The sequence below is a fragment of the Eleutherodactylus coqui genome, chromosome 10 (genome assembly GCF_035609145.1).
Source record: "Eleutherodactylus coqui strain aEleCoq1 chromosome 10, aEleCoq1.hap1, whole genome shotgun sequence".
NCBI classification, from domain to species: Eukaryota; Metazoa; Chordata; class Amphibia; order Anura; family Eleutherodactylidae; genus Eleutherodactylus; species Eleutherodactylus coqui.
Window position 1 is genome coordinate 135,255,855 of NC_089846.1, and position 27,933 is coordinate 135,283,787.

Here is a 27,933-nt window from a genome sequence, read left to right on the forward strand (position 1 = left end):
AGCGATCAAACATTAATCAGCCTCCACTAAATTAAATGGGCGCTGTGCCTGCAGTACCAAACCGGGCTGCTGCAACGTTGTCAGTGCTATCTGCTTCCAGCGCTGAACACATTTGATAGCAAAGCCAGAAATCAACTGATCAGTGGGGATCCCAAGCGGCAGACTCCTGCCAATCATCCTGAGGATAGGACCTCAATAGAAAACCGCCCCAGGTCGTAGAAAACCCCTTTAATTTTGGCTTAACAGTAGAAACCATAGTGACCTTGATACATAAATATTTAAGAAGTACTTTAAACCACTGCTGTGGGGTGCAGCAATTCCTCCTCCCAGTGTTAATCCCATTCATATTTCATCTGATTCACATTAATTAGTAGAACAGCCAATTTATCGCTGCCTTGGTGGACTGTGGGATGTGTGGCCCCTTTAAGAGATCCGCCTGCAGGAAATTCTTATTGTTTCACTGCTATCTGCTGCCTTGTAGAAATTTTAAAGTGCTGGGAAACTGCTGAGTAATTGGACTTCTCCCGTTCTGGACAGCGTTGTACAGTGTAAAGCAGGATTAGACTTCTTTACTGTGGAATTGAGTGGATCGCCGCCAACAGAGGCGACAAGGTGACCGCAGGAACTTTCATTATGGGTTCAGCTCAGTCGTAGCTACAAGACAACCGGCTGCAGAAGACTTCCCGGCTGTTACATCGAAAATTAAAGTGGTCAGCAGAAATGTAAAGGATATAAACACCTCTGCACGGAAAACTCCCTCCTCCTAAGTGTTAGGCCAAAGGGTTCATGGCCGTATTTACAGGCTTTATGCTGTCCATATATTCCACAGACAGCACATAGAAAGTGAAGGACTGAGCGAGAAGCTCACGATGTCTTTTAGGCTAAAAGCTCCGTATTAGCGCTGATGACTTGAGTGGTGACATCAGCGCTGATGGAGTTGCTTAAACGACTGTCGGCCCATATAAAAAGGCCATTAGAGACACCAGCAGAAAAGGGATGGCTGTTCATGGCAGACCAGAATGTGGAGGGAAGCATCCAGGTTTGGAGTGACAGCAAATTATTCAGGCTGTGCATATGACAAATGTATAAAAATCCCCAGCGCTCCGGTAAATATTAGGAAAAGAAAGAAAAATGGAACTTACTCCACAGGGGTGCCTTGTCCTCGGCACCCTCAATCCCAGCCAGCATATATTATCGCAACCGTGGCAAGATGTATGCAGCAGTAGTTGGCAAATATGCAGCAGGCTGTGCATAGGGAGGAAAAAAAAAAAAGAATTTTGGCACAAATGGTCATAATTGTGACTTTTTGATTGTTTCTGCCATCCCCCACTGGTCTAGCACTAATTTACACCATAAGGTGGCCTAATATAGTTGAAACCTATGCCAACTTGTAGCTGGGGTAGATTTCAGATTTGGCACACAACTGTAGATGCAACAACAGTTTTCAGAGGCGTGTACTTCTTAACCCATTCGGCCCACTTCCCAGCAGCCCCAACGTTACTTAGCCCGTCAGTAAGCATGCCTGATTGTATTGGCTCTAACAAAAACACAAAACACAAAATTCTGCGCACCTTGTTGTGTCATCGGTGACCTAAATGGGGTCACTTCTCCTCCGCGTGAACACAGGTTTCCAGTACGGTAGAGCTTTAGTAACTCCCGTATTGCTACAGTAGATCTCTACTTCCCCACGGTGGCGACCCCGGCTCCAGCCGCATTCATTTTGAAGTATTTATTAACTTTGCTCCTTACTAAAGGAGTCGTCTGGGGAGGAAAAGTTACATTGAAGTCTACTCAGTCCTGTATAAAAAGTTATTCTTACTTCACTCAATTCCCCGTTGCTCCCCTTCTAACAGCGCCCGGTGTCCCTGCTGCACTCTTCTTTCAACTCCAGCAATCCCATCCTGTCGTAGGCACATGTGACCACTGCAGCCAATCACTGACTGATCCCGAGGTACATACAGCCAGTAATTGGCTGCAGCAGTCACATGCCCCTGTGAGGGGACATCACTGGGAACCGAAGAAGAGTGAAGCGAGGTAGCGGCCCTGTGTGAACAGGAGCTGAAGGGGATCAAGTCAGGTTAGACTTTATGGTTTTATAAAGGTTAGGTTTCTTCTGCCCCTTTTAATTTATATTTCTTTTTGAACATTTTGATCTGTTACATCTAAGAAATGTCCCATCGCTGACACCGCCGCTCAGCCACAAGATTTTAATCTGAAGTAAAAGCTGTTTTTAGTGATTATCCTGATCGTTTTTGAGTCTTTAAGGGAATAAAGTCCATGATTCTTCACAAAGTAACACAAGTCGTCTTCTGCATTGTTGCTGCATCCTGTACTGATTGGTCACGTGGCTCGCTTATATGGCATCGTAGTCCTCATCATCTTCATGTTTCCGTTTTAATGAGTTGGATTCATTTACGGTGCTCTGTGATGTCACCATGTTAGTTGTGATGAGGATGTTTTTGGATCCAATCAGTGACGGGTTTATAAGGACGTTCTGAACGGTGGGTGTTGTTGGAGTGGCTGCGAGATAGAAGAAAGGAAGTCGTTGTTAGAAAGCAGCACAATTACTATATGGGGGTCAGTATAGAGAACAGGAAGATGTAACACTACACAATAAATCGGCAGGATTTTAAGAACCATTGGACATTCTTAAAGGTGATGTTGAACATTTCAATATTTCACTTTGTCAAAAAAATAAAGCCCCTAGGAGTTATCATTTTGCTGCAAAACTCAGCATGCAGTTATATCTCAGGCAGGTACGCAAGTGATTAGACGGTCTTGGCACCTGAGGCCCCCTAAAATGGCTCTGAGAGGCCCCTTGTGTGTAGTGACCTCTTCTTCTTATGTAGAGCTTGTTGACCACTAGACGCCTCTACAACGCAGAGAAGAGATGTCACCCCGTTAGCAGAGTCTGAAAAGGGGTGCACTATTGGAACGCGAGAGTTAGGATGGTTGTATCCATGAATTGCCACCACCTAGAGGGTTCTGACCTGTTAGGTCCAATAGATGTGTCTGTCGAAACCATTTCCAGGCGCTTGGCTAAAGGACATTTGGTCTCATGGTATCCATTACATGTACTCCCTCCGACACCCATCACCACCTCTGTTTGCAGTAGCTTCAAGAACAATAGTGAACTTCTACGGAGTGCAACCGGATTGTCTTCAGCACCGAATCTAGGTTTAGTTTAGGCACGGACAACGGCCATGTTAGTGTCTGGAGACCTCGGGATGAGCGCCTCAATATTGCTGTTGCTGTAGAGCAGCACACTGCTCCCTGCTGGTGTGATGGTCTGAGGACCATCGCAGATTAGTCGGTCATATGACAGTTGGTCCGAGGGACAATGACAGCTCAGCGAAATGTTCAGGACGTCCTGCAGCCACATGTGTTCCTCTCATGGCGGCTTCCAAGAAGCATCTTCCAAAAGGGTAATGCTCGGCGGCACACACTAGAGTGTCACAGGAGCCCCCACAACATTGTCACACTTCTGTGGCCTGCCCAGTCGCCAGGTTTATTACCAATAGAACATGTATGGGACCATCTGGGACGCCAACTTTGACAGCCCAGTTACAGCAAATGTGGAGCAATATGCCGAAGATACCATAAAGAACCTGTATGACCGCCTGTACCACATCGTGTATCCAAGCTAGAGGTGGTACAACAGGGTACTAGAGCCTCCATGCCCACCTGTATCACATCTTGTATCCAAGCTAGAGGCCGCACAATTGGGTACTAGAGCCTCCATGCCCGCCCGTATCACATCTTGTATCCAAGCTAGAGGTGGTACAACAGGGTACTAGAATCTCCCTGCCCGCATCATATCTTGTATCCAAGCTAGAGGTGGTACAACAAGGTACTAGAGCCTCCATGCCCGCCCGTATCACATCTTGTATCCAAGCTAGAGGCGGCCCAACAGGGTACTAGAGCCTCCATGCCTGCCCGTATCACATCTTGTATCGAAGCTAGAGGTGGTATAACAGGGTACTAGAGCCTCCATGCCCGCCCGTATCACATCTTGTATCCAAGCTAGAGGTGGTACAACAGGGTACTAGAGCCTCCATGCCCGCCCGTATCACATCTTGTATCCAAGCTAGAGGCGGCCCAACAGGGTACTAGAGCCTCCATGCCTGCCCGTATCACATCTTGTATCAAAGCTAGAGGTGGTACAACAGGGTACTAGAGCCTCCATGCCCGCCCGATCACATCTTGTATCCAAGCTAGAGCCGGCCCAAAAGAGTACTAGAGCTTTCATGCCCACCCGTATAACATCTTGTATCCATGCAAGAGGTGGTACAACAGGGTACTAGCGCCTCCATGCCCCCCCTTCCCCATATAACATCTTGTATCCAAGCTAGAGGCAGTACAACAGGGTACTAGAGCCTTCATGCCTACCCGTATCACATCTTGTATCCAAGCTAGAGGCGGCCCAACAGAGTACTAGAGCCTCTATGCCCGCCCGTATCACATCTTGTATCCAAGCTAGAGGTGGTACAACAGGGTACTAGAGTCTCCATGCCCCCCGTATCACATCTTGTATACAAGCTAGAGGTGGTACAACAGGGTACTAGAGTCTCCATGCCCCCCGTATCACATCTTGTATACAAGCTAGAGGTGGTACAACAGGGTACTAGAGCCTCCATGCCCCCCGTATCACATCTTGTATACAAGCTAGAGGTGGTACAACAGGGTACTAGAGCCTCCATGCCCCCTGTATCACATCTTGTATCCAAGCTAGAGGTGGTACAACAGGGTACTAGAGCCTCCATGCCCCCCGTATCACATCTTGTATACAAGCTAGAGGTGGTACAACAGGGTACTAGAGCCTCCATGCGCGCCTCTATCACATCTTGTATCCAAGCTAGAGGTGGTACAACAGGGTACTAGAGCCTCCATGCCTGCCTGTATCACATCTTATACCCAAGCTAGAGGTGGTACAAGAGGGTACTAGAGCCTCCCTTCAAGTCTTCAGTTTTCTACAATAAATGATCCTTCTGCTCTTATCACTTACTTATGTTTCTGGCAGACCGTCACCCATCTTTGTGTCAATCTGCCACCTTTCTGGCTGGGGGAGAGTTGAGATGACGTAGACAGATGATTAAGTATTTCCTGCCCAGCAGCGCTCATGGCCGTCCATCCCACGGTTCCCAGCTGTACCATAGCCGGTCTTTGCTGTCACTTCTGGGACCAGCAAGGTAAACCATTGTTGTGATATTAACAAAGCTACCAAGTTACAAGGGGACGTCAACTGTTCAATCCCCCAAGCATGTGTCTCCCATCTTGTGTCCAACATGCACAGCCCAGACATTACAGCACACAGGCTGTAATAGGTTATTAATCACAGACCATCTGAAGGTCCCACCCCAACAGCGGTCATATTTTGAGCACTGTGAGTGTACCGCAGACCAGTGGATTTACTGAGCGACCCGCAGAACTGCATATCTGTGAAGCTAATCACCAGTCGCATATCTTGTTAGGTATACACAAGTAGGTAGATCCATGATATGAAAGTGGCGGCCGTAGCTCCCCTACTGGAGAGCCTCTTAAGAAAATATGGCCGAAACGTTAAATTGTCTTTCCATCCGGAAAATCTGCACATATACTTAGCCGGCCCATCAATGATGTAAAAAGGAGGTCGGTGGACATGTGACTCAAGAAGGCTTTAAAACAAAAGGGGATCCCATCCCCAAATAGTCAGACCCAGGAGTGGCATCTAATGCCGGCCTGCCTCTCCTTCCATATGTTCTATACCCCAGGACTATTGGAAACAACTTCATAGACTGGTGTGCTTTTTTTTCATTTTATCCCCCTTTTTCCTTTTTAAGTTGCTATTGTGGAGGCTTTGAACCCTGTTCTCCATCCAGTTACAATTTTATCATACAACATTAATTGGTTCTAGGACTATTGTATATCGAGGGATTATTGTACTACTCTTATAGCGCCCTCTAGTGGTTTTTGAATCTTCCTCAGGAAGGCCAACCAACCTGTCCAATACCAATTAGGCCGACTCAGCACAAATGTATTACTGGTGTAATATGGACTAATACACTCGTGTGAAGGTGGTCTAATAAGCCGCTTCTAGTAGACGGATTCTTATTGGCTGGCCTGCACAATAGCATGAATCAGTCTCCTGTGTAAAAGGGGTTTCATGCATTTTGGACAACAGGACTGCCAACCGGTCATAAAATGTTGGCCGTTTGTGACATACTGCAGAAAAACAAAAGTGGTCTTTATTATTATTTTTTCCCAACCTCCGCAGGTGTACAGAACAAGTAGTGGACTTTTAAGCCAAGCAGGTCATTTTGCCCTCTCTTGAGCCCGACTGCCGTCTGGAAGTAGCTGTGCAGTTTCTGTAACTTGCATTCACTTCTATGGGAGTTGTAGAAACTGTGTTGCTCAGCTGTTCCTGAACTCCTGGCCAGCAGCAGCAGACAAGAAAGGGGATCCCCATTGTAAAGATTACCGGGTCCCAGGAGGTCGGACCCGCATCTATTAGACATTTATGGTAGATTCTATGGCTAAGATGGGAATAGCTCTCTTAGACATATTTCAGCTACACATAATCCAAGGACAGCTGGAGAAGGATCCCAAAGGAGGATTACATAGTATCTTATAAACACAAAAAGGTCACCGTTATATTAGGCGGAATTAGAGAATATTTACTGACCTGTTTTAACGGTTGTCTGTGAAGTTGGAATCTGAACTGTAAATCTTTGGCCGGTGAGAGCCACTGGAGCGCCGCCAACCTTAGAAACAGACACCGTCTGAGCTGAAGGAGTCCCTGGGGTGAAAATCAAATGAGATTAGCAATAATAGAGGACTGTACCGAAATGAGCTAATAGGGAGCATGATTGGACATGGCAGAATTGTATTAGGATGGACAATTACCAAAAGCACATTAACTTTTAGATAAATTATGCTCAGCTACCATGTTTCCCCAAAAATAAGATCTACCTCGAAAATAAGACCTAGCCTAATTTTCGGCGTTGGGGGCGCTGAAAGAGGACGATGAGCGACGGGGTAACGAAAACTGTACGAGGTCAGGGCAGTTACTCACAACGATTATCACTCAAAAGATAACTAATTGTTGTGTCTAAATGGGCCTTAAGACATCCTAATTTCTCAGTTACTAGAGAAGCTGAATGCCCAACAACAGGCAGTGAATTACAGAGGGGCTGCACTACAACTTTGATTTACAGTGGTAAAACCAAAAAGGTTTTAATGACAGCCTGTGTGTGTCTCATCAATCTTGTAATATACTATTAGAGGAGCATAAGTTGTCTGAAAAGTCAGTGCCCCTTTAAAGGGGTTGGCCAAGTCACAGCTAAATCAAAACACAGCATTTTTAATATGAATGTAAGCACCTACTAATATATTTATTTTATATCCTAGCCCTACCCTTCTGTATGATGAAGCTACGCTCCCTGTTTATTCCTCTCATCCTGAGATCTCCAGTCTTTAAGATGGATGATTATGGGGGATGTCTGAGCGGGACATCTCAGCCGCCTCCTCTGCACCTGTACTGGTTTCAGATGCACAGTGTATTGCTATGAAGGTGAACCGAGTGACATTCAGTCCCACGCCTCTCCATAAGCAGTCATCTTAAAAATGGGAGAGATATCAGGATTGGAGAAGGTGGGGCCAGTAGTAGCTTCACTATGTTTATTTAATCTTGGAGTGGCCTACCCCTTTTAAATAATTCACAATTATATACGCTACCAGCTAAAAGTTTAAAAACCTCAATTGTTCTAGTCTTTAATTGATATTTACAAAGTTTAACGTCCCACATGTACTTTGAAATGAAAGTACAAGCTGTTATCTCCACAAGAGTCGGCAGATAATGTAATCTGCTGTCAGCCAGGAGCAGAACAATATAGCTCATCACATGCTGGGCTCTGCAAACTGCTCCTGGAGGTCCTTTTACATGCAAATGAAGATAAAGTGTTAATGGCCATTAACACTTTATGCAAATAAATTGCTAGAGGACCATTTAGACAACAATTTCGCTCAAAATCCACTCAAAAGCCGTCTTTTGAGCGATAATCGTTGTGTGTAACTGCGCTAATATTGTGCAGTTTTCATTAAGCTGTCACTCATCGTTGTTTTTCAGCGTGCTGAAAGACAACGATGAGTCTTATCAGGGATTCACAGCGGGATACAACTGATACTATTGTTTCAGCTGTATCCCACTCCTAGCACTCGGATGTATAACAGCCATGCGCTGCGAGCGGGGAACAGCTGGATGCAGAAGATAAGCGGGGACACCCCACTTGTCTTCTGCATTCTTTGCTCAGAGCGCAAGGTGATCCTTCAACGTTTGAGTGATCATTGTGCACTGTAAATGACAACGATTATCACTCAAAATTTGCTCAAAAGACATCTTTTAATCGATAACCGTGTCTAAATAGGCCTTAAATCTTTCAAACTTTCAATCCTTTGAAAGATTATCTTTGCGTGTAAATGGGCCTCATCTCTTCCAAGCCATCCTGCTCACTGTAAAGGTGCGTTTAGGCACAAAGGTGATGACTCAAAAGATGGCTTTTGAGCAATCATTTTGCATAAACTACTAATTGGTACTAATGCCTATTAGTACCAATTAGTAGCGTGTGAACCGCCAGGAGCTGAATTTAGTCAGAGGACCACCTGCTGTTCCCTTTTGTTTAGCTGGCGGGGCTGGCAGCTGAGACAATGCAATCGGCTGTTATCAGCGGTCCCTGGGCAGAACACAGCGCGCGGTCTGTCTTATCAGCTGTTTTGCTGAACGACGGATTTCAAGCCGAACTGAAATCCGTTCAGCAGAAAACTGAAAGATTGGCACATTTAGACGCAACGATTTTCACTCAAAAGATGGCTTTTGAGCGATAATCGTTGGGGTCTAAATGGGCCTTAAGAGGGGCTCTTAGGATAAAGCATTTGTCTAACAGGGCAAACTGACTAAAGGTCCATTTACACACAAAGATAATCGCTTAAAATTAGTCAGAAACTGACAGCTTTGAGCAATCATTTTGTATAGGTACTAATGATGTTAATTAGCTGCTATTGTCCATTAGCAGCTAATTAACATCATTTGCATGTTAATCAGCTGCCAGAAGATGCATTTACAGAACAGCAGGTGGCCTGTTCTTTAAATACACGTTTATAGTTCTGCAGCAGGGCTGCTGGCTAATGGCTGTTATCAGTGCTCCCTGCGGCGAACTCAGCATGCGGTCCCTTTTATCAGGGACCATGGCTCTTATGCTGAGCTGAAATTAGGAATGGACGAAGAATGCACAATAAGTGTTTGGACTAATTTTGAGTGATAATCGTGTGTAAATCAGCCTTTAAAGGCTTATCCAGTTGTTTACTTATGGCCTATTCTTAGGATATTCCATCAATAGCAGATCAGCAGGGGTCTGACGCTCCGCATACCCGCCAATCAACTGTTAACAGAGCCACTGAGCTCATGCACTGATCCGTTCTCTCTGCAGTGGGCCAGCTTGGTGTTACAGGCAACTTTCCCAATAAAGAAAATAGCAATTTGTCTGCAGCAACAAGCCGGTCCGCTGCAGTGGGAAGGGATCTGTCTGCTATCTGCAGCAATAAGCTCCATGAACAAGCAAACCAGCCCAGAGAAAAGCTGATCAATGGTGGTCCTGGGTGACAGACCCCCGCTGATCCACTACTGATGGCATACCATACAGATAGGCCCATCAATAGTTTGCAACTGGACAACCCCTTTAACGACAACCACAATTCTTACCTATTGTAGGTGTACCGGGTCTGCTGGATACAGTCCCCACACTTAATCTCGGTACGGTTATTCTGCTTGCTGACGGAATCTGTTAAAGAGAAAAACAATAAAAAGTCCAAAATCTAACACTCATACACACTAAAATACACACGAGGACTTGTGCTTCAGATGCCCATGACAGAGCCCCAATACTTAGACCAGGTCACATGGTTTTACTAAGACTATATAGGATCACTAAAGTAAGAAGTTCAGTAGGAGCGTGGGTTGTCCACGTTCTGCTGCCCGAATACAGACATTAAAATACGGCAGTATTACGGCCATCTGAAATCCTTCATTGATGCACTGCGACTGTCAGCAGACTATGGGTCATCATTTACAGCAGCTTGTGTCCGGTCTTTAGTTCACCACTTCTGCTTATAAATGAAGAGCTCACAAGAGCAGCAGTATATTAAAGGGGTTGTTCCACTTCTAGCGGTTTTGCAGCAGGAAGCAGACAGCTCCATACATTGCACAGTGGCCAAGCTTAGTACTGCAGCTGGTCACTTCAACACAACCAACTTAAGTCTCTGTGCAATGTACAAAGCTGTCTGCTTCCTGCAGCAAAGCAGCCAGAAAAGGGACGACCCCTTTGAAAAGGAATATGCACTGTAGATGCAAGTCCCTAATATACACAGATTTACAAAAGAAACCTCCACAGCTTTAACCCCTTAACGCTACAGGACATATGGTTACATCCTGCAGGTTCAGGGTGTGAATGGAGGGGCATTGTGGGTCGATCTCACGCTATACAGTGCCAGGGTCGGCTGTTTCTTACAGCAGACACCCTCCCGCCACAGGCCCGATAAGCCTTGATGCTCAGCGGAGCTGTTAACCCTTTCAATGCCGCCAATTCTGACAGCGGCATTTAAATGCTCTGACCGATGTCCGGGGATCCCGCACTGTCCCCACGATAAGCCTTCTGAAAGGCCCCAGGGCTGCCAATGCAGACTGCCTGTCAGATTCTGGTATAATGTAATGCTATGGCATTACATCTTACTGTAGGAGCGATCAAAGCATCGCAAGTTCTTGTCCCCAGTGGGAACTACTAATGAAAATAAAATAAAAGACTAAATAAAAAAAATTGGTATCGTTGCGTCCTTAAAAGTCCGATCAAAGTAACATTATTTACCCCACACGGTGAACGCAGTTAGAAAATTTAAAAAAAAACTCCAGAATTGCGCTTTGATCAATCCAAAAAAAAAATAAAATAATAAGCAGCGATCAAAAAGTCATATGTACTCCAGAATAGTAACAATAGAAACTGCAGGACGTTCCGCAAAAAAATAGCTTTTGCACAACTAAGTCGACACAAAAATAAAAAGACTTCTAGCTGTCAGAAGACGGCAGCAAAAAATAATTTTAAAAAATGAAATTTTTGGAAAAAAATAATAGTACAGCAAAAACAAAAAAACACCATATAAATTTGGTATAGTAAATCGTACTGACCCATACAATAAAGTTATGTCAATTTTGTTGCAGTGCGTACGCCGTAGAAACAAGATGCACCCAAAATGGTGGAATTTCATATTTTATTCCTATTTCACTTTGCTTAGAATTTTTAAAAGTTGTTCAGTACATTAAATAGTACCATGAAAAATACAACTCAGTCTGCAAAAAATGCGCCCTCAGACATCTATGTCAGTGGTTAAATAAAAGTTAGGATTTTTTAAAAGCAGGGAGAAAAAAAAAATGGGGAAAAAAAACCGCCGTGTCCTTAAGGGCCAAGTAGATTGCCATGCACATACCTTCTTCTGTATAGTCTTAAGTCTGTAGTTTGGAGCCGTCAGGCAGTATCTATCTGGAGGCAGCCTGGGCCCAGCGTAGGGTTTGATCAGCGGTAGAGGCGTCTGGTTCTTTTGTCTTGAAATATCTAATAAAAACTGAGAAAAAAAAAAAAAAAAAGGTGATAATTGGATATCGCGCTTTAAACAAAATGTCATATTTGCAGTAACATAAAGCTGAATAACTTTACTAACACTTTACGGTCCCTGGAGAAGACCGTATAAACTGCATCATGGGAGTGAGCTTGCAGTACCATTATAAGCCACAGGGTGGACAGAGCTGTGCTAGTACTAGCACTGGGTGGCCGGAAAAAACAGCTGACTGGAGGGGGTGCAGGGTGTCGGATTGTCACCAATCTGATACGGATGACCAATTCAATTAATAACAAAAAAGTCCTGGAAAACCCCTTTGAAAATGGCAGAGCTGCAGCCCTGTAATTAAACATTACATGATCAGTACAAAGAAGCAAATCATCAGTCAAAAATGGGGCCTTCCTTTAAGCACTTCCTGCACCACATGTAAGGTGCATCAATGGCACGGTTTTAGAAGTTGTGACCACACCTTAAAGGTACATCTCATTAAAGGGGTTTTCTCATTAGCTACTCCTCCCCAGGCAGCCTTCTTACCAGATCTTCTCCTGGCTCCTTCAGTCCCCTGAGCCACCTCACCGCAAGCCGGCCGGATCCTCCTCTTCCTGCTACGTAGCGTCCATTGCCGGCATTCTGCTTCCTGCAGGACAGTGTAACCAGTCACTAGTGACGTAGCGTTCATTGCCTAGCAGGGGATGCCGAATCCTCGACAGCCTGCTTTAGTGCGCATGTGCGATGTCTAGCCGTTAGGGTTTCACATACATGTGCAATAAAGCAGGCTGTCGAGGATTCGGCATTCCCTGCTAGGCATTGAACGCTACATGCTTAGTTATTGGGTACACTGCCCTGCGGGAAGCAAACTGCAGCTACTGGACGCTCCAAAACAGGAAGAAAAGTATCCGGTTGGAGGTGACGTGACCTGGGGGATTGGAGCAGCCAGGAGATCATCTGGTAAGAAGGCTGCCTGGGGAGGAATAGGTAAGCATCAATGTGTTCTTTTCTTCTACTGACAGAGCCCCTTTAAGCCTCCAATGCACATCTGAGATGCAGCAGTAAGCTTCAGCTAGCCACGGTTAATGGCCACACATATCCTAAAACTGCACGGCCATTAACTCTGAACAGTTAGCAAGCACCAAAATCATCAGCAAGGCACAGCTAGCCAGAGCTTTCTACCACACTGGGTTGGCAAATGCTTCGTAGGTCAGTACCCTAACCGGCAAGTGTGAGCTGTAAGTGATGCTGGACATTTTACCCCTTTTGACACCATGTCAATGAACACAGCAGAGATGAACGATGGCCTCTGTACATGGGCCAATCATCGTTCAAGTTCTTATGTCTACAGAAACTGCAAGACAAACAAAGGGGAAACAAATTACTGTTCGCCATTCAGTCGCTGCCGGCATTTACACAGAACTACTATCCTGCGATCCAGTAGGAATCGGAATGATTATTGTCCTGTGTAAAAGGGCCCCACAGGGGTACACCCTTGATCACCACAACCCCCAATGGGTACAAGGACGCCCCGTTCATTTTTTCCCAGGTACAGTGCCATACATCTGGTAGTGGCAATGTCTAGTACTGCAGTTCTGTGCTATCCAGCTGAGTGGGACAGCATTGCAGTGAGCTGTAATACCAGGTATAACCTCTCCAGTGAGCGCTGCAGGCCCTTCAATCAGCTAATCAGTAGGGGTGCCAGACAACCAAAATTCTGGTATTAGCGACCTATCCCATGGATATTTTAGTCCTGGAAACCCCTTTAAATACTAATTTGCCGGCCCTTTCACCATACAATAAAGCTTTATTTATACGGACATTGTGTCATTTACTACATACGTCTCTGGGAGGAGGAGATGTGAAGGACTGGTCTGTTCTGCACTGAATTGCTAGTCGGACGTCATCAGCATCAATATTATGCTTCTTGGCATGACCGGAATAAATCTTGGCGTCCTCCAGGATTGTCGTCACGTATCCTAAATAAAGACAAAGATTTTATGAAAAGAACAAATTTCAATACTTGTGTATAAAAACCGACTCCTCTGAACGCAGGACGCTGTACAGAAGCCGCCCGGTGTTGATGGCCCAGGCTTTCTGGCTACCCCGGGGTGACATATATCCACGGGGGCGCCAGTCTGAGGGCTTCAGAAGTTATATCTGAGGGGCAGAACAAACTTCTATTAGTGGGATGAGAGGAGGTCTCGGCTCGGGCCGTGTGGAGGGAATTGCTCATAACGTTGCTGTCCAGTTAGGCAGGACTATATGGCGGCAGTGGGCTGTGATTTGCACGCACCCAATCGTGGAATTGCCGATATGCAAACGTAATATTCTTCTATGGGAATAAAGTTTGTGGGTGAACTTCCAACCGCCCTGAAGGGTATGGACACAGTCAGCATACACAGCAGGAGGCCGTCAGCATGTATGCCAGATGGGATGAGCAGAGCCTAAAGACCTTTACTTACAGGATGGCAATCAGGCAGGAACATTTGCCCAAACTTTTATTTGCCTGATTAGCCCGTATGCATGCTAACGATGATTTGTCCTCTTACTTTGGATAATCTGCCCATGTAATTATTATTAATGAGCACCAATCAACATGCCAGGATAAGCATGCTAGTTTATTGGTAGCCGCTCTTCCCGTGTTAAGGCCCATTTACACCAGCTGATGATCGCTCAGACGACAGTGAGTGATGGCTTTGAGCGATCATTTTACATAAAGTATTAAGTAGCCACTCGGCTACTTAATAGCAATTTAGTGCGTAAATGAAGCTTTAGCTGAACACAGTTACTAGCCGGAGGGCTCTTATCTGCATTCAGCTGCTTTGCTGTCCAAAGGGAAACAAACAATGCTATCAGCACTCACCACGGAGAACTGCTGCTAAGGCCGAACAATGGTTTTTATGTTGGCCTGAATTTAATGATCAGCTAGCAGCGCACAATGGGCGTACATTTACACACAATGATTATTGCTAAAACGATCGCCGATTAGCGATTTTTAAGTGATCATCGGCTGGTGTAAATGGGCCTTTAGTGTGTGGCTCCTGGGAGTGGATGAATGATAACGACTGTTCGTCTCCGTACAGACCATGCGCCTGTGTAATCACTAACGAGCGCTGACCGACTTGCTCGTCGTTGGTTGGTGCTCATCTGCCCGTGTAAAACCACCCGAAAACAGCCTGGAACAACTTTTTATTCTTACTGTATGTGAATTCCAGCATCTGGTTGATAACTCTTGGCTCGTACTCCGCAATCCCCATATCCTTCAGAATCTGGGCCATCACCTGCAGACAGCAAATAGAACATGTTATTATATATAATATACAACAATATGAAGTAATATCAGCCTCATGGATTCCCCACCGGGGTGCAGAGCGCCTACTATATCCTGACTGCAGAATTATACTTAACCCCTTCCCAACACGCACCATACATGTACCACGCATGACTGGTGTCTGTGCGCTCGGGAGTCAAACCCGCTGCATCCACGGCAGAGACACAGGCGTATTGCTGCAAGGAACAAGACTTAGCGCTCATGTCCACGTATTACGCTGTGGATGGAGGCAATAAAAGTCAATGGGCTTTCATTGGTCCATGCACACCAGTGGGCTCTGTTTCTTTGCGTATCATGCAAATCACAGCGCGCTCTTTTTTTCCGTATGATACGCTGCCACACGGAATACATTGTGTACAGGCAGCGTTGTGATACACATCCCATGGGGAATTAAAAGGAAAATAAATAAAAAATTCCCCTGTGCCCGTCCGTTATGTCGGATTCTCGGGCATGCAGTGCCCTACTCACACAATGCGCTGCCTCTGCCGGCTCAGCATATAGGACGTGTATCCCGCCCGACGGCTCGTCGCGTCTGAATGGGCCACGTGCAGCGTGATGTTTAATTTTTTAATTCCCCGCTCTGTTCAGAGTGCGGACGTGTATGAAAACGCTGCCGATACCCAATTATGTACAAGCAGCGTGTCATACACAGCCCATAGACGTGTATAGGGATCACGCTGCGTACGTATGCAGAGAAGTAGAGCGTGCTGCAATCTGCTTTTCCTGGGTTTCGATAAGCTGTGTCTACACGCCGTTGTGCATGGATCAATGAAAGTCCATTGACTTCCATTGACTACATTCACAACGTATCATGCGTCCGAGCAACGCACATGTGATACGCGGTGAAAACACGGTCTGAGACATGAGCTTTAAGACCGAGTATCTTCTACAGCAGACCAACAGGCATGGCACGTCCTCAACCCGTCACCAAAGCTTCCCCTCACTGCTAGGGGTCCCACAGATACGACACCTCCTCATCCCGTCACCAAAGCGTCCCCTCACCTCCAGGGGTCCAACAGATACGACACCTTCTCATCCCGTAACCAAAGCTTCCCCTCACCTCCAGGGGTCCAACAGATACAACACTCCCTCATCCCATCACCAAAGCGTCCCCTCACCACTAAGGGTCCCACAGATGCGACACCTCCTCATCCCATCACCAAAGCTTCCCTCACCTTCAGGGGTCCCACAGATACGACACCTCCTCATCCCATCACCAAAGCGTCCCCTCTCACCTCCAGGGGTCCCCCAGATATGACACCACCTCATCCCGTCACCAAAGCTTCCCCTCACCTCCAGGGATCCCACAGATACGACACCACCTCATCCCGTCACCAAAGCTTCCCCTCACCTCCAGGCGTCCCACAGATACGTCACCCCCTCATCCCATCACCAAAGCTTCCCCTCACCTCCAGGGGTCCCACAGATACAACACCGCCTCATCCCATCACCAAAGCTTCCCCTCACCTCCAGGGGTCCCACAGATACGACACCACCTCATCCCATCACCAAAGCTTCCCCTTACCTCCAGGGGTCCCACAGATACGGCAACTCCTCATCCCATCACCAAAGCTTCCCCTTACCTCCAGGGGTCCCACAGATACGGCAACTCCTCATCCCATCACCAAAGCTTCCCCTCACCTCCAGGGGTCCCACAGATAGGACACCACCTCATCCCATCACCAAACCTTCCCCTCGCCTCCAGGGGTCCCACAGATACGGCAACTCCTCATCCCATCACCAAAGCTTCCCCTCACCTCCAGGGGTCCCACAGATAGGACACCACCTCATCCCATCACCAAACCTTCCCCTCGCCTCCAGGGGTCCCACAGATACGACACCACCTCATCCCATCACCAAACCTTCTCACCTCCAGGGGTCCCACAGATACGACACCACCTCATCCCATCACCAAACCTTCTCCTCACCTCCAGGGGTCCCACAGATACGACACCACCTCATCCCATCACCAAAGCTTCCCTTCACCGCTAGGGGTCCCACAGATCCGACACCACCTCATCCCATCACCAAAGATTCCCTCACCTCCAGGCGTCCCACAGATACGACACCTTCTCATCCCATCACCAAACCTTCTCCTCACCTCCAGGGGTCCCACAGATGCGACACCTTCTCATCCCATCACCAAAGCTTCCCTCACCTCTAGGGGTCCCACAGATACGACACCTTCTCATCCCATCACCAAACCTTCTCCTCACCTCCAGGGGTCCCACAGATGCGACACCTTCTCATCCCATCACCAAAGCTTCCCTCACCTCTAGGGGTCCCACAGATACGACACCACCTCATCCCGTCACCAAAGCTTCCCCTCACCTCCAGGCGTCCCACAGATACGACACCCCCTCATCCCATCACCAAAGCTTCCCCTCACCTCCAGGGGTCCCACAGATACAACACCGCCTCATCCCATCACCAAAGCTTCCCCTCACCTCCAGGGGTCCCACAGATACGACACCCCCCTCATCCCATCACCAAAGCGTCCCCTCACCACTAAGGGTCCCACAGATGCGACACCTTCTCATCCCATCACCAAAGCTTCCCCTTACCTCCAGGGGTCCCACAGATACGGCAACTCCTCATCCCATCACCAAAGCTTCCCCTCACCTCCAGGGGTCCCACAGATAGGACACCACCTCATCCCATCACCAAAGCTTCCCCTCGCCTCCAGGGGTCCCACAGATACGACACCTCCTCATCCCATCACCAAACCTTCTCCTCACCTCCAGGGGTCCCACAGATACGACACCACCTCATCCCATCACCAAACCTTCTCCTCACCTCCAGGGGTCCCACAGATACGACACCACCTCATCCCATCACCAAAGCTTCCCCTCACCGCTAGGGGTCCCACAGATCCGACACCACCTCATCCCATCACCAAAGCTTCCCTCACCTCCAGGCGTCCCACAGATACGACACCTTCTCATCCCATCACCAAACCTTCTCCTCACCTCCAGGGGTCCCACAGATACGACACCTTCTCATCCCATCACCAAACCTTCTCCTCACCTCCAGGGGTCCCACAGATACGACACCTTCTCATCCCATCACCAAAGCTTCCCTCACCTCTAGGGGTCCCACAGATACGACACCACCTCATCCCATCACCAAACCTTCTCCTCACCTCCAGGGGTCCCACAGATACGACACCTTCTCATCCCATCACCAAAGCTTCCCCTCACCTCCAGGGGTCCCACAGATACGACACCACCTCATCCCATCACCAAAGCTTCCCCTCACCTCCAGGGGTCCCACAGATACGACACCACCTCATCCCATCACCAAACCTTCTCCTCACCTCCAGGGGTCCCACAGATACGACACCACCTCACCCCATCACCAAAGCTTCCCTCACCTCTAGGGGTCCCACAGATACGACACCACCTCATCCCATCACCAAACCTTCTCCTCACCTCCAGGGGTCCCACAGATACGACACCTTCTCATCCCATCACCAAAGCTTCCCCTCACCTTCAGGGGTCCCACAGATACGACACCTTCTCATCCCATCACCAAAGCTTCCCCTCACCTCCAGGGGTCCCACAGATACGACACCACCTCATCCCATCACCAAAGCTTCCCCTCACCTCCAGGGGTCCCACAGATACGACACCTCCTCATCCCATCACCAAACCTTCTCCTCACCTCCAGGGGTCCCACAGATACGACACCTTCTCATCCAGTCACTAAAGCTTCCCCTCACCTCCAGGGGTCCCACAGATACGACACCGCCTCATCCCATCACCAAAGCTTCCCCTCACCTCCAGGGGTCCCACAGATACGACACCTCCTCATCCCATCACCAAACCTTCTCCTCACCTCCAGGGGTCCCACAGATACGACACCACCTCATCCAGTCACCAAAGCTTCCCCTCACCTCCAGGGGTCCCACAGATACAACACCGCCTCATCCCATCACCAAAGCTTCCCCTCACCTCCAGGGGTCCCACAGATACGACACCACCTCATCCAGTCACCAAAGCTTCCCCTCACCTCCAGGGGTCCCACAGATACGACACCTTCTCATCCAGTCACTAAAGCTTCCCCTCACCTCCAGGGGTCCCACAGATACGACACCACCTCATCCAGTCACCAAAGCTTCCCCTCACCTCCAGGGGTCCCACACATACAACACCGCCTCATCCCATCACCAAAGCTTCCCCTCACCTCCAGGGGTCCCACAGATACGACACCACCTCATCCAGTCACCAAAGCTTCCCCTCACCTCCAGGGGTCCCACAGATACGACACCACCTCATCCCATCACCAAACCTTCTCCTCACCTCCAGGGGTCCCACAGATACGACACCTTCTCATCCCATCACCAAAGCTTCCCCTCACCTCCAGGGGTCCCACAGATACGACACCACCTCATCCCATCACCAAAGCTTCCCCTCACCTCCAGGGGTCCCACAGATACGACACCACCTCATCCCATCACCAAACCTTCTCCTCACCTCCAGGGGTCCCACAGATACGACACCACCTCACCCCATCACCAAAGCTTCCCTCACCTCTAGGGGTCCCACAGATACGACACCACCTCATCCCATCACCAAACCTTCTCCTCACCTCCAGGGGTCCCACAGATACGACACCTTCTCATCCCATCACCAAAGCTTCCCCTCACCTTCAGGGGTCCCACAGATACGACACCTTCTCATCCCATCACCAAAGCTTCCCCTCACCTCCAGGGGTCCCACAGATACGACACCTTCTCATCCCATCACCAAAGCTTCCCCTCACCTCCAGGGGTCCCACAGATACGACACCACCTCATCCCATCACCAAAGCTTCCCCTCACCTCCAGGGGTCCCACAGATACGACACCTCCTCATCCCATCACCAAACCTTCTCCTCACCTCCAGGGGTCCCACAGATACGACACCTTCTCATCCAGTCACTAAAGCTTCCCCTCACCTCCAGGGGTCCCACAGATACAACACCGCCTCATCCCATCACCAAAGCTTCCCCTCACCTCCAGGGGTCCCACAGATACGACACCACCTCATCCAGTCACCAAAGCTTCCCCTCACCTCCAGGGGTCCCACAGATACGACACCTTCTCATCCAGTCACTAAAGCTTCCCCTCACCTCCAGGGGTCCCACAGATACAACACCGCCTCATCCCATCACCAAAGCTTCCCCTCACCTCCAGGGGTCCCACAGATACGACACCACCTCATCCAGTCACCAAAGCTTCCCCTCACCTCCAGGGGTCCCACAGATACGACACCACCTCATCCCATCACCAAAGCTTCCCCTCACCTCCAGGGGTCCCACAGGTATGACACCACCTCATCCAGTCACCAAAGATTCCCCTCACCTCCAGGGGTCCCACAGATACGACACCACCTCATCCCATCACCAAAGCTTCCCCTCACCTCCAGGGGTCCCACAGATACGACACCTCCTCATCCCGTCACCAAACCTTCTAAGTGGACTGAAGTTTGAAACTTTATACTATTGTAATGCAGATTCCAGAGTCCCTACACGGCATATCTACTCCTAAGGAAAGAACACACCTTGTACGCCTCTACACAGATATACCGCAATACAGAACATGTTGGTTCCTCCTCTGTGTGCGCACACCAATACAACCCTTTCCCCAGACACGACTACTTACCTCTCTGTCCACAACAATGATAGTTCACAAGTCATGATTAAGGGCGCCTGCAGACGGGAGGAAATTCCGCGGCAGGATTTCCCGCGAAATTTCCGCCCCTGGAAGCTGCCATGGGATTGCGTTAACAAACGCAATCCTATGCAGATGGCCGCGATTTGGCCGTATGAAATGTCGCACGGCAAACAAATCACGGCATGCTCTATTTCATGCAGAGCCCCGCACAGAAACGTCACTCACCGGCCGCTGGCCCCGCTCTGCGCGTGCGCCAGCTGGCCAGCAGCCGGCACATGAAAGAGGCGGGGCCGCGGGAGCAGGAGTGTCACGCTGCTCTCTGCAGATGCTCAGATCGGTTCCGGCTGCCAGAATTCTCGCAGCCGGATCCAACCCGGCCGTCTGCAGGCGGCCTAAGATAAACAAGGGGTCTGAGGTAATCAGCCCGTATATCCCTGGCCGAAAGAACTCAAATGAAATGCAATCTACGTAATCACACGTTCAGTATTTTCCTGACACACCGGCCAGCAGCAGCCATGACCAGCGTTCACACCGATCTCGGCCGTTAACCCTTTACATGCACTGATCGGTCAGAACGATTGACGGGGTGCTGTTCAGTTTTGGATAGTAGATGAATAGACAACAGTACGACCAAAACCACTGAGTGGGAGAGGCATGAAATGGGCACGATCCTAGAATCAGCTCCGGACTTAGAGGCCCATTCTGCAACTTCCAGAATAGCCCATAAATGGATCGGCACTTCGGAACTTTATATAAAAAAAAACATCTTTATTTCTCAGCAATATACAGACTATAACATTTCGACCTCAAGCATGAAAAACCCTGCAGTCGGTATACTGCTGAGAAATAAAGGTTTTTTTATTTTGGGGGGTGCGGGCAGTTTATTTTGGGGGGTGCGGGCAGTTGTCATGGCAGAAAGTATTTCCTAGTAGTGGCAGCAAAAGGAAAAAAAAACTAAAATCTTTCACATTGATGCAAAAACCCAGATTACTAAAATATGAGATTATTAACCCCACAGAAACGCCCTAGAAAAAAAATACACACACAATGCCAGAATTGTGTTTTTCTGGTCAGCCTGTATTCTGGAAATAAAAACTAAAGAAAAAAAAAAGTGATGCAAAAAGTCATATATTACTCAAAATTGAATAAAAACTACAGGTCAGCACACGAGAGAAAACACCTCACACAACCCAAGCTACAAATAAAGTTATGGGGGTCAAAAGACGGAAACAAAGGCATATTATGTTTTTTTCCTAACTTTTTTTTTTTAAGTCATCTATATATATATAAAATTGAATGTATGTCTGTTTGTGTGTCTGTCTGTTTGTCCTTTATGCGCTACTACACCATTCATCCGATCGCCATGAAACTTTGGGAAGTTGTTGAGTACACTCCTGGGAAGATTATAGTCATAGTACAACTATCCTACGATAAATGGCGCGTGCGTGCGAGCGTCGTCGGCAGTTACGCCCCCCCCCCCCCCCACGTAGATCGTTCGATTTCCATCACTGCCACTAATTCTCTCACTTCCCGATGTCGCAGAAACAGGAAATTTGGCAGGAGCATTGATTATGTCATAAATAGGAAATGCTAATGGGTCCCAACTCGATTATTTAATTCTATGCGCAAAAGAATTGGCTTCCAAATTTTACGTACGGAATCTAATTTTCTCGCTTCCCAATGTCATAGAAACATGAAATTTGGCACGAGCATTGATTATGCCATAAATAGGAAAAGCTAATGGGTCCCAACTCGATTATTCAATTCTAAGCGCAAAACAATTAGCATCCAAATTTTACGTATGGAATCTAATTCTCTCACTTCCTGATATATATAAATGAATGTATGTCTGTCTGTCTGTCCTTTATGCATTACTACACCATTCATCCAATTGCCATGAGACTTTGGGAAGTTGTTGAGTACACTCCTGGGAAGATTACTGGCATAGTACACCTATCCTGTGAGCATCGTCGTCAGTTATGCCCCCCAGACAAAGATCGTTTGATTTCCATCTCAAGCACAAAAGCAAAAGGCATTACGAGCAACGGGAGGCGTGTTCAACTACAAAATGATGCATCCGCCGAACGTATCACAAGACAATTGCTGGATATTGAGAATGCTGAGATAACATGAAAGCTGTGCTGTGATTGGTGGCTACTTCTTATACTACTGAGGTTGCAGGAAAGCTGTGCTGTGATTGGTTGCTATATATAATACCGCAGAGGTAACATGAAAGCTGCGCTGTGATTCGTTGTTATCTAGATATATAAAAACGAATGAATGTATGTCTGTCTGTCTGTCTTCGTAGCAACGCGCGTCGGGTAAGCTAGTGCTATATAAAAAAAAAAAAAAAGTAAATTCCGCTAGACCCGGAACCCTGATCTTAGGGTACAGAACACAAACCTATAACCTGGAACCTAGATTTTGGGAATCAGGGAATTCTAATCCGGAAGGTATACCTAGGTACTCGAACCCCGAGTCAGGAAGCAGGAACTTAACAGAACCATCGGTCTAGGGGTAACAATATAAATAAACCGCCCTGACACTATAGTGGCCTGTCCCCTGCGCTATCTGTAGACCTCTATGAGCCTTGATGGTGGCAGATGGAATAAACCTTATTGAATGTCTGATACCCTCTTGGTATAGAAAAGGGCATCAGGGCTAAGATACACAGACCGGTGACTTGTACAGGGCATACTGCTTCACTAGGAGATCTTCCTGCACTCTTTTCTATCCAACTACTATGTAAGGGGTGATATATGCCTTGGCAGGCAGCTTATATGTTACGAGTATAGTTCTGTCTAATTAACCCTGCAGTAAAGGATCATTTAGACACAACGATCGCTCAAAACATGTCTTTTGATCGACTTTTGAGCAATAATCATGTCATTTACAGTGCAGAGCGATCACCTTGCGCTGCCAGCGGAGGATGCAGAAGACAACCGGGCTGTCCCCGCTTGTCTTCTGCATACAGCTGTTTTCTGCACGGAGCGCTCGGCTGTTATACAGCTGAGCGCTCGGAGCGGAGGATGCAGAAGTTAAGTGGGGTGTCCCAGCTTCTCTTCTGCATACAGCCGTTTCCCCACTCCAAGTGCCGGCTGTTATACAGCCGAGCGCTCCTAGCGGAGGATGCAGAATACAAGCAAGTTGTGCCCGCTTGTATTCTGCATTCAGATGTTTTCTGCACCGAGCGCCTGGCTGTTATACAGCAGAGCGCTCCGTAGGGGGTATGGAGAACGCTGCTGGACTGCTCTGCTCTTCATACCCAGCCTGTCATCAGGGAGCGGGATACAGCTGAAACAATAGTATCAGCTGTATCCCGCTGTGAATCCCTGATAAGGCTCATTGTCAGCACGCTGAAAGACAACGATGAGCGACGGCTTAACGAAAACTGGATGTCAGTGCAGCTACACACAACGATTATCGCCCAAAAGGCAGCTTTTGAGCGAATTTTGAGCGATAATCGTTGTGTCTAAATGGGCCTTTAAGAATCTAACCAGTGAAAAATGTGGACTATAAATCCGATTCCTCGGCCCCAACGATTAGTAATGGGGCACAAGGGACTAAATCTGCATATTTATCTTTCATGCTTCGTGTACAGGGTAATCAAGACCTGTTCAAAAATGGTGACAAATGGGATTTTGCTCGGGGTAATTGACTGTTAAGGACAGAAGGGCATGTTTGTAATCCACTAATTGAGCATTAAAGTACATAACTATCAATTAAGGTCGGATACTCTCTCAGTCGTGTAGGGAGGAACAGTTTAAAAGACAGACCTCAAAAAATGGCTTGAAATACGTCCCGAGAGCCGACAGCCGGTTCAGAAAAGATGGACCTACCGAGAATATCTGACCAAACGTTCTTCGAGGATATTTTATTGATTTGTCTCCTCTTTGATGGAAGCGGCGGCTGAGAACCCATTACTGGACACCTACGCCAAAGACTCTTTGTGGACTCTATCAAGATAGTGATCAAAAGATGGCCGCAAACCAAACTGATATTGAACCTGGAAGTAATGGAACCGAGACTCTAGATAAGACGGCACTTTTTGATATTCCCATATTGGTTTCGGTCACGATCATCTGCATTCTGCTCTTTCTATTGGGTGTGACGGGAAACCTGATAACCATTTTAATCTTGAAGAGGTATAGGGACATGAGGTCCACCGTTAACATCTACCTCACCAGTATGGCAGCGGCATGCAACCTTGTAGCGCTACAAAGTCACGGTATTGCCACGAGGAGACGCAGTGATATCGCACAGACCAGCGATGCCATGTCACCCGAGTGAAGGAGGCCTGAAGATGAAGAAAAGACGCAGTGCCAAGACCCGGGCAGAAGCAGCGGCAGCAGCGGGGATTGTGTCGGAGGGGATGCATGTGTTTGGCTTTTCCCTGCAGTTAGGCTGGGTCACACAGGGCGGAATTGCTGCGGTTTTGCCACAAAAGAACCGCTTCAAAGGTTAATTTTGGCTTGTGGATTTTCCTGCGGTTTTTCTTGCGGAAAAATCCACAAGCGTTTTTTTCCACAGCGCTTTTTTACATTTTGCAGCGTATTTTGGTGCCGATTTTGCTGCGTCCTTAGAGGTCTATGGACAAAAAAGCGCTGCGGAAAAGACAGAAGAACGGACATGCTGCATCTTTGAAAACTGCGCTGCAGTTGCATTTCCGCACTGCGGCTGTGCGGACAGAATCCGTCCTGTGAGAACAGCTTTTTGGCAAAAATGTTTTGCTGCATTGCACTGCAAACGCAGCGGTTTTGCCGCAGTGCGGAAATGCAACGGTAGGCAAAACCGCGGCAAATCCGCCCCGTGTGACCCCGGGCTAAGGGTTCAGATTTGGCTTCAACAACAGGATTTCCTTCTGTCAAAGTCGCCCCAAAACCGCGTTCACATGCGATGCAGAAGATGAAGGCGCCACAGGGAAACGTGGGCTACAAAACATGGCAGGGTGCGCGGGTATCACCGGACGGCCGAGGGTTTAGTGTCGGGTCGTCGCATGCTAGAAAACATCGCATGTGTGAAGGAACCCAGAGGAAGCGCGGACATCACATACATGCGATCTGTAGCAATGCGCCAAAATCCCGTGCCCATCACCCGTGTGAAGGAGGGCGAACCATCATAGTAGTACAGGGCGGTACTGTTATCAGGGGCCCCCAGGGGCCCAAGGCCTCGCTCACATGGGCATCAGCGCAAGACAATCACAGCGCCATCGCATCCCGCAGCGATACCACGACTTTGTAGCACCATACGCACGGGTTTTCATTTAAACCGCGAACGGCGCGAAAGCAGAACCCCCCCCCCCGCCCCCCACAAAAAAATTAGGAATTGCACTTTTTCCCCTTTTTTCTAAGCCTTTAAGAATGTTTACAGTTTTTCAGTGCATTCCGCTGCGTTAATGGAACCGCTAAATACGACCCGCCCCACAACCCGCCCCCGTGCCCCGCCCCCGTGCCGCCGCGCCCCGGAACACAAAACAGCGCTTTTTTTTTGTTTTTGTTTTTTTTTTTTTAAAGAGTAAGAAAAAAGGAAAGAGAAAAAAAATAGAGCGCCCCAGCAAGAAGGGGTTAAAAAGGAGACGCGCCGATACATCAAACATGTCGGACCGCGCAGGAGATCCGCGGTCATACACAGCGATAGCCGGCTCACCGCGGTAAAACGTGGCATGTGACGTGTTCGCTGGTGTGCGCCGGCCCGCAGCACGTACACAGCCCGTTATACGGACGCGGGGCGCTGCTGTCAGACACCCCCTTAGAGGGCAGCTGCACCCCCAGTAACCTGCTCACCAAACACCAATAATCACACACAGGCCTGTCCAGGGACCACTGGCCGGCTGACATCCCCTCCCAGCCCGCACCTGAGCGTCCTTCGGCGCACTCTTCGGAGACGCCATCTTCGCCTGCTCCATAGCGTCGGCTCAGTCCGACTGACTGACTGACTTCCGGCAGCAGTGAAAGAGGAAGCACGACAGTGAGCGCTCGGCGAGTGACTTCCGTCAGCAGAGCAGCGCCATCTTGGTAGAGGAAGCGCGGCCTTTACCTTTGTCCAGCGCCACCTACTGGTGGAGTTGCGAACTCCAGCTGCGGACTGCGGCGTTCTGTGGGCTGTAGCAGCTACAATGGCGCCTGCAGTGTGTGGCCACTAGGCACAACCACCAGCTCGCCCACATTAACCCCTTCATGATTTGGCCATAAGGATGGAATGATTTTTTTAAGCATTTTCAGCTCCTTCCAAAGCTGTACCTTTTGTATTTTTCCGTGGCGTATAACTTGGGCCTCCCTCATACGGGCACTTTTTTCAGCAATTAGCGCAGTGTCTTCAGCATCGCACTAATCGCGGTATAACGCTCCCACTATTTATGAGCCACTCGATTGCGGCGTTTTCCAGCGCCGTGATTTTTCAATGGGTTCCTTCTCATTTATCATGCGCCTAAAAACAGGACCTGCTGATAGAAGTCTATGCGAATACATATTTGCACGTACGTTTGTCTGAACCGCCGCTGCCACGGTGGCACACGGGCATATTTGTACATTAAAATTTTGTAAAAATTGCGTATTTTGCGCGTGGAATGGCGTTGTGCAAACAACAACAACTTGCTGTATTTTCCTGCACATTTGCATCTCAATAGCAGGGAGCATTAGTGCGCATTTTTTTTACGCACGACTTGCGCACACAGAAATACGCAACATTCGTTCCACAAAAAGGCACAAATACGCTTCCGGCGTGAGGCTGACCTCAGGGTGCGTTCACATCAGCGGCGGGGGTTCCATTCGGAACTTCTACTGCTGATTCCTGGTAGATGACAGGAAGAAATAGCACTGCAGGTGGCGCTGTTACATCCTGTGAAGTCCAGCGAAATGCCGGACTGGTATCTGGAAATGGAACGGACCCCATTATAGTCGTTGGGGGTCCCCTCAGCGCTGATGGGTCCCGTCATAAGATGGAGACATTGGGTCATGGGGGCTTTTTTCTTGCTCCCCGAACGGAAATCCCTACCGCTGATGTGAATGAGCCCTTAACGGCGCGGCATAAATGGCATTGTTCTGCAGTTTGGTATAGTTACGGATATACCAAAATTACATTTTTTAGGTTTTTGCACAATGAAAAACTTTTCTTTAGAGAATATATATGTCTTGAATCGCCGCGTTCAGAGTCCCATCAGGACCTTTTATTGTTCCATCAATGGGGGGCTTGCTTTTTGCGTGATGGTCTGTAGTTTTTAGTGGGACCTTTTTGGGGTACATACGGCTTTTTTGATCACTTCCTTCTGTTTTTTGGAAGGTGAAAGGAACAACAAAAGTAGTTTGGCTTCGTTTTTTAG

At 48.2% G+C, this 27,933-nt stretch overlaps 1 protein-coding gene across 1 annotated transcript; it reads right to left on the minus strand.

The window, feature by feature from the left end:
• Nucleotides 1-2,193: 2,193 nt before the first annotated feature.
• LOC136580945 (transcription initiation factor TFIID subunit 9-like) lies at nt 2,194-26,569 on the minus strand. The gene is made up of 7 exons (XM_066581883.1): nt 26,470-26,569; nt 14,828-14,909; nt 13,468-13,604; nt 11,509-11,643; nt 9,734-9,812; nt 6,662-6,775; nt 2,194-2,520 (listed from the first exon to the last, which is right to left on the minus strand). The coding sequence occupies exons 1-7, from the start codon at nt 26,518-26,520 to the stop codon at nt 2,354-2,356; spliced, it is 765 nt and encodes a 254-aa protein (XP_066437980.1). The 5' UTR covers nt 26,521-26,569; the 3' UTR covers nt 2,194-2,353.
• Between the last annotated feature and the right edge of the window lie 1,364 nt (nt 26,570-27,933).